The sequence below is a fragment of the Hyla sarda genome, chromosome 3 (genome assembly GCF_029499605.1).
Source record: "Hyla sarda isolate aHylSar1 chromosome 3, aHylSar1.hap1, whole genome shotgun sequence".
Lineage (NCBI taxonomy): Eukaryota > Metazoa > Chordata > Amphibia > Anura > Hylidae > Hyla > Hyla sarda.
The window spans coordinates 423,304,425-423,312,333 of NC_079191.1; the positions used below are offsets into that span (position 1 = coordinate 423,304,425).

The 7,909-nt window shown below is 49.8% G+C and overlaps 1 protein-coding gene across 1 annotated transcript in view; it reads left to right on the top strand.

The window, feature by feature from the left end:
* Positions 1–6,160, top strand: part of IARS2 (isoleucyl-tRNA synthetase 2, mitochondrial) — a 100,315-nt gene extending 94,155 nt beyond the window's left edge. The window contains exons 23-24 of the mRNA XM_056568374.1: positions 5,394–5,538; positions 5,615–6,160. Of these exons, the coding sequence (XP_056424349.1) occupies positions 5,394–5,538; positions 5,615–5,766 (297 nt within the window). The 3' untranslated portion in view covers positions 5,767–6,160. The remainder of the gene's footprint in view (positions 1–5,393; positions 5,539–5,614) is intronic.
* Positions 6,161–7,909: the final 1,749 nt, after the last annotated feature.

Genomic DNA, 7,909 nt, shown 5'->3' on the forward strand with positions numbered 1-7,909 from the left:
GTTCTCCCCACTGCAGCTGCCTGGGGACACAGACTAGGGTGAGAAAGTTCCTGTCTTTTCTCATCATCCCTCTAAACAGAAAACCGGAATGTTTTATTTTTGTCTGTAAGCACTGTAATGCTCAAATGTCTGGCTCTACTGACCCACTTGCTCCACTGCTCCCCCAGACCCCCTGGTACCCCCGGATGCCCTTTTGGTTCCGATGGATTCAGCCACCCCTCCAGCCTGGGATGACTGACTTGACTCAAGTCTCCCGTTCGGTGGCTGAGGCCTCCCGGGAAGTGGCGTCCACCTTGAAGGGGTCTGCCCTGCGCAGGCCCTCTCTGGGGGCCCGCTCCTCTTCCCCACATACTTCACGCTCTCACAAGCGTACCAGAGGTGCCTCGTCCGACTCTTCCATTGAGTCTTCAGATAGGCGTGGGTGCTCCCCCCATGGGTCCCGCACCCCCCTGTCATCTGGTCGCAAACGTCGCTCCTCCAGAGGACGTTCTCGGAGTCGCCACTCTGCCACGCCAGAGCCGCGTACCCGGTCAGGGTCACCACCCTCCAGGACTGCCTCCACTCGTTCACATTCTCCCGGTGAACTGGCTGACGAGGCTTCCGAATCGGCATCTGACTCAGAGGACCCTCGGATACAGTTGAAACGGTGAACTCATTGGTCGCAGCCATAAGAGACCCCTTTCACTTAGAGGACCTAGGATCTTCGGATGTAACTCCTGAAGTATCCTTTCATCGTGCTAAGCCATCACCTCAAAGGTTCAGCTCTCACGCTGACTTTGACGCCATTCTGGAATCTGCAGGGAAACATCCAGACAAGAGGTTCCCGGGAATCAAGACGATTCAAGAATGTTATCCATTTGACAAGGATCTTGTCACTTAGGTGGTTTCCCCTCCTTCAGTGGATCCACCGATCTCCCGAATCTCTAAGGCTACTACACTGCCACTGTCAGATGCGACTGCCTTCAAGGATTCCACGGACAAGAAGGTGGAGTCCTTAGCGAAGTTTGCCTCTGAAGCAGCTGGCTCTTCGTTTCTTCCCATCTTCGCCTTGACATGGGCGTCCAAGGTGCCTAAAACTCCGTCAGGGTATCCTAGCGGGATCCCCCCCAGAGGATCTGTCTGCTCTGGCTCTCCAATCCTCAAAAGCTGGGGAAATTCTGTGCACAGCTTCCATGCAGTCAGCCCGTTGTTCTGCTTTTGCTGTGGGTCACCTAGCTGCTCTCCGCCGTTCTATGTGGCTGAAAGCTTGGAATGTGGATGCCGCTTCCAAAAGGTCTCTCACTGAGCTTCCTTTTATGGGTGGCCGTCTTTTTGGCAAGCTCCTTGACGAGATTATCTCTGAGGCGACGGGGGGTAAGAGTTCCTTGTTGCCTCAAAATAAGGCGTGCTCCACTTCCCAAGGGAAGTCCTCTTCCTTTCGGTCCTTTCGGACCCTTGGCCCCAGCAAGGGGTCTGAGCAGGCGCTTTCGTGGGACAAGAAGGCTCCCTCGTTCCAGACGCGCCCGTCTTGGAAGTCGGACACCAACCGTTCCGGACGGTTTACAGCCAACTCAGGCAACAGCAAACCCACTTCCGCATTAAGTGAAGCCCCCACCCGCAGATTTTTCTCGGGTGGGAGGTCATCTCTTACTTTTTCGAGACATCGGGAGTCCTGGGTCGGATGGTGGCAACTATGGAGGCCGTACCCTTTGCCCAGTTTCATTACCTCTTCAACTGGCGACTCTCTCTCGGTGGGACAGGTCTCCTCTGTCCCTCGATCGTCAGATTGTTCTCCCTCGCAGGGTCCGTCAGTCTCTGCTCTAGTGGCTCCGCTCCCCCCTTCTTCTCCAAGGGCGGTCATTTCTTCCCCTTCACTGGCAGATTGTTACAACGGATGCCAGCCTGTCGGGCTGGGGCGGTGTGTTCAGGGATTGGACGGTTCAGGGACTCTGGTCTCCCCGAGAGGCCCTTCTTCCGATAAACACATTGGAATTACGGGCGATTCTTCTTTGTCTTCTTCATTGGGAGTCCCGGCTTCAGTTCCGTCCTGTCCGCGTCCAGTCGGACAACGCCACGGCCGTGGCGTACATAAATCGACAAGGCGGCACTCACAGCTCGGCAGCCATGGCCGAGGTGCCCAAGATTTTCATCTGGGCGGAAAGCAATGTTCCGGCCATTTCGGCGATTCACATTCCGGGAGTGCTCAACTGGGAAGCGGACTTCCTCAGTCGGTCCTCATCCGACCCCGGCGAGTGGTCCCTACATCCAGAGGTCTTCGCGCAACTCTGCGACCTCTGGGGCATTCCGGACGTGGACCTCTTCGTGTCCCGACACAATCGGAAGATCCTTCTTTTTGTGTCCAAGTCCCGGGACCCTCAGGCTCTGGCCGTGGACGCCCTAGTGATTCCTTGGGCGGGGTTTGCCCTACCCTATCTGTTCCCTCCCCTTCCGCTCCTTCCCAGGGTTTTGAGGAAGCTCAAAGCGGAGGACGTTTCCGCCATTCTGGTAGCTCCAGATTGGCCCCGAAGGTCGTGGTACGCCGACGTAGTCAGGCTCCTGGACGACGCTCCACTGCGCCTTCCGCTCCGTCCGGACCTGCTCTCTCAGGGTCCTCTTTGCCACCCCAATTTACAGTCGCTGCATTTGACGGCGTGGCGGTTGAGACCGCGGTTTTGAGGGCCCGCGGGTTCTCTTCCCAAGTCATTCACACCATGCTCATGGCTCATAAGCCCTCCTCCGCAAGAATTTACCACCTTACTTGGCGGTCTTATTTTTGTTGGTGTGAAGCTCAGGACGTATCCCCTGTAACCTTCTCGGTTCCCCGTCTTCTTTCCTTTTTGTAGTCTGGTTTGGAACTGGGGTTGTCTCTCAGTTCCCTTAAAGGTCAGGTTTCGGCCCTTGCTATTCTCTTCCAGCGGCCCCTGGCTTCTAATTCTCATGTCCGGACCTTCCTTCAAGGAGTGGCACATGCTGTGCCTCCTTATCGGTCACCCTCTCCCCCTTGGGACTTGAATTTGGTTCTGAGTGCCCTCCAGGGTGCACCCTTTGAGCCCCTTAGAGAGGTGTCTCTCCGCCTCCTTCCTTGGAAAGTGGCGTTTCTTGTTGCTATCACCGCCATTCCGGAGGGTCTCTGAATTGGCAGCTCTCTCCTGCCGTTCTCTGTTTCTGGTGATCCACCAGGACAAGGTTGTTTTCCGGCCAGATCCTTCCTTTTTGCCTAAGGTGGTTTCGGCCTTTCATCTTAATGAGGACATTGTCCTCCCGTCTTTTTGTCCTGCTCCTTCTCATCCTAAGTAGCGCTTACTACACAAGCTGGATGTAGTTCGGGCTGTTCGGTCTTATCTCTCTATCACTTCTTCGTTTCGTCAGTGTGATTCCTTTTTCGTCCTTACGGAAGGTCGTCGCAAGGGAGCACCTGCTTTAAAGGCCACCATTTCTCGGTGGATTAGGTCCGCCATTTCGGAAGCCTATCGCTGTAAGGGGAAGATTCCTCCTTTCAGGGTTGTGGCTCATTCTACCCGTTCTGTTGGGGCATCTTGGGCTCTCCAGAATAGAGCCTCTGCCTCGCAGATTTGCAAGGCGGCTACCTGGTCGTCTTTGCACACTTTCTCGAGGTTCTACCGAGTTCATACCTTCGCATCGGCTGATGCTAGTCTGGGACGTAAAGTGTCTGCCCACCCAAGGGACAGCTTTGGTACGTCCCACGGTCTGTGTCCTCCAATGGAGCCGATAAAGAAAAGGAGATTTTTTAACACTTACCGTAAAATCTCTTTCTCGAAGGATCCATTGGGGACACAGCTCCCACCCTTTTTGGGGTTTCCTTTGGTTCTCTGTCCGAGGGTGTGCTCAGTTATGTTTTTTCTTTTGGTTCTCGGACAGTTTTGGGGTTTTTCTTTGACCTGTTGGTCTCCTCCTATTGCTCTGGAACTTAAACTGATTACCTCAGGGCCTGAAGGCGGGTATATGCTGCTGGGAGGAGCCGACTTTTTTTATTACCATAGTGTCACACCTCCTAGAGACAGCAGCATACACCCACGGTCTGTGTCCCCCAATGAATCCTTCGAGAAAGAGATTTTACGGTAAGTGTTAAAAAAATCTCCTTATTAGTTTTTCTGCTGTATACTTCTTGCCACCAGTGGTCTCCCATCTTGGCCAGAACACATTCCGTCTGGTCAGAATCTGATTTTGGTCTCTTGCTTGTAATGGCAGGAGACCAAACTCAGGAAGTGTTTCTCTGCACTGAGCTTGATTGACAGCTGCAAAGACTAAAAGCTGCACAGAGCTTGAGGTCTTCTATTCATCACAGCACTACAACCATGTGAGGGCGGAAATGGTCCCCCAGCAGGCTTCAGTTCTGTCATGTCTGCTGGGAAACACCCACTTTCTTCTGCTGGGAGATTGTACTATGTGAGCAGGAATAAGGAGTAAGATACACAGCTTTTTAAAGCTCTGAGATCTTTTCTAAGGGTGGGAGGAGTGTTAGGACTAGTTAGGGAACATAGCCTGAGTTAGTTTAGAACAGTTTATTAAGTGACAGGTACTCTTTAAGCATATTGTAACTTTGGACATTTTACCCTTTTAACCCCTTGAGGACAATTATCATTGCTGTGGTTTTGTTTAATAGCAATTTTGCAACTTCGGGGGTTGTTTTTATGCAGTGCACTTTACAGTAAAACAAACATGTTCTCTTTATTCTTTGGGTCAATCTGATTAAAATGATACCCATCTTTACACACTTTTCTATTATTGTACTGCTTTAAAAAAAAAAAAAAAAATCTAACGTTTGAACAAAAGAAGTATTTTAAAATTGCTGTATTCTGACTCCCTATACCTTTCTTATTTTTCCATATACGGGCTGTATGCAGATTATTTTTGCACCATGATCTGCAGTTTTAGTCAGTTCCACCTTTGCGTATATGGAACTTTTTGAGTACTTTTGGAAATTGATTTATATCATTTTTTTTTTTTTACAAAAAATGGGAAAAGTGGGGAATTACATTTTTTTTTTTTGTTGGGAGGGCAGACCAGAATATAATAGTGCAGCAGGTGAGCAGTGCTCCAGTGGCCATTTTTACTCACAGGACCCCCATGATTGTTCTGTGGGTGGTCCGATAATTTTCTGTGCGCCCCCTGCATACGTCAATGGTGGACGCCAGTGTGGTTGTTGATATCTGCCATTAGCGGTGAGCTCCTAGGCTTGCTTTATAGCCGTGTGGTGAATATACAGCACTGTGAGTGAAGTACCAGCTTGCAGCACAATATTTATAGTGATCAGATGAATCGTACCCCTGTTCCCTTTGCTTTACCTAAGACAAGCAGTGCCAGTTGTGCTAGGCAGCCACTTATCACCATAGTATATACATATTTATGGTAACTGCCTCCTTGTATTACCAGACTCCCTTCTCCCCATATAGACTCTGCAGGCCCAGGAGACGTCCAGCACATCGCAGCTGAATGAATTACTGATGGCGTCCCAGACGAGTCTACTGACCGAGGTCCCGCTGGATCTCCCTGCAGAGGCCACAGTCCTTAAAGGGTCCTTCCTCATCAACCTGGAAGGTAGGAACATTGCACCTTTACATTCATCATCATTTTGGACAAAGACCATATTGGTTTAACCCCTTCTTTTCTCTAGGTGGTGACATCTGTGAGGAGGAGACCTATAAAGTCATAATTCAGCCCAGTACCAAAGAACGCTGCCCGCGCTGCAGGAAGTTTACCGCAGGGTCAGCCCTTGCCCCCTGCCCCCGCTGCCTGGAAACCATTGCTGGAAAATGGAGTCAGTAGTCCGAATACTGCCGTAAAGCAGGTGCCTTGTGTCTCCTCTCCCTGTTGGAGACTTACAGAAGCCATAGCAGAGCGTAGACACCTATAAGTATGCACTGATTACAGGACATGTGACGTCTTCTGCTATGTCTGTACTGACGCCGGCAGCACTGCATCACTGGGGTTTGGTCTTTGCAGCCCTTTATACACATAAGATCATTAATATTCTTTATTTTCAGATGTAATATAACTGCGCACTTAATAGTACATTCTAACTTTGCTGTAGCCGCGTCTGCGTGCAGTTATACCGGGAAAATTTGGCAGTCATCGGGTGTGGTTTTTCGAAATGATAGAACAAACCCTAAATCATTTAAAGGGGCTGTCCGAGGTCATAACAGATACTTAAAATGAAAAATAAAGTGCCACACCTGTCCTCAGGTTGTCTGTGGTATTACAACTCTGCTCCATTTACTTCTATGTACCTGAACTGCAGTACCATACAGAGCCTGAGGACAATAGTGGCAGTTTCCCCTGTTATGCTTTAATATGAATGACCCCTTTATAAAGTTATATCTCTGATGGTTCAGAGGCAGGATCCCTACAGCGATCAGAATACGGATTTGCCAGAAGTTCCATAGGCTTGCATAGGACTTCTGGCAAATCCACATCCTGATCACAAGCCCATCATCAGATTTACGCTTTCATATTCCTGTTTATAGTGTCAGGTTCTCTTTAAATAACATCCATAATGCATCTGTGGGTGCTCTCCCATATTGATCATGGTGGATTGTAGGAACCATATTTTCAGCCATATTGTGACTTTAGCCGATTTAGAGCTGCAATGTGATGCACAAACCTTGGACAACACTATGAAGCAGGATGAGACCATATTGTTGTCGGGACGCTCTGCATAAACTGAGAAGTCGCTGCTCCGCAGTCAGTACTGGCCGGCCCCCTGGGCTCTTCAGTCAGTACAGACCCCGCCCCCTGGGCTCCGCAGTCAGTACAGACCCCGACCCCCGGCTCTTCAGTCAGTACAGACCCCACTCCCTGGGCTCTTCAGTCAGTACAGACCCCCGGCTCTTCAGTAAGTACAGACCCCGCCCCCTGGCCTCCGCAGTCAGTACGGACCTGCCCCCTGGACACCACAGTCTGTACAGACCCGCCCCCTGGGCTCCTTTTAATCCATGTACATCAGGCAGACACTATTGATCTGATGGTATAAGCCTCTGGGATCTGTACAGATGATATATTGAAGCACTTCCAGCTCTCACACACGTTGTATATTTATATATTGGGAAGGACAGAGACGTCCGTGTGTGCGGCTCAAGGATCTAAATAAAGTGACTATTTTATTATGTGCAATGTGGTGTTGTTTTTTTTTTTGTTTCAGTGCAGTTTTTGTCCTTCTAGTTAAAATATTAGTTCTGCGATGACCGATGCAAGATAATGGTGACTAAAGTAGCTGCCGATCCTGGTAAAAGAGCCGCACGGTACTGTAGAGAGGTACTAGTCAGCCATCACTGCATGCACCTCAGTAAGGCTGAGTTCACATCACGATTTAGGGGTACAGAAGCCAGATCAGATGGGATAATCTGAAAACCGACTGTTTCTGTATCCCTGCTGTACTCCATTTAATTAGATGAGCCGAACATTCAGCTGGTGCCTCCAGTCGGCTTATATTTGAACCGTATCAGTTTTTGTTGCCAGACTGAAACCGAAGCAGAACAAAGTATTCAATCCGGCAACAAAAACTGAGATTGTTAAAATATAAGCTTATCAGAGTAGCTGACTCCGTCCAAGTTGTAATACCATACACAACCTGAGGACAGGGGTGGCGCTGTTTTTGGAAGAAGTCAGCTCTGTTTTAATATTTCTGGATAACTCCTTTTAAAGGATTTGGGGCAAACTTTACTTCTCCACCCCTTTTGGGGCAATGTGAAGTGACGTCTGCCTCTTCTCAGCAGAGAGCGGTATGCACAATCCATGATGTACACGTGTAGGATAAGTGTCGCTGGCATTGTCGCAGGCTGTAAGCGGAGTCCTAAGCAACATATAACAGTGTCCAATGTGCCTCCAGCTGTTTCAAAACTACTACTCCTAGCATGCCCGGACAGCCTCCGGCTGTCCGGGCATGCTGGGAGTTGTAGTTTTGAAACAGCTG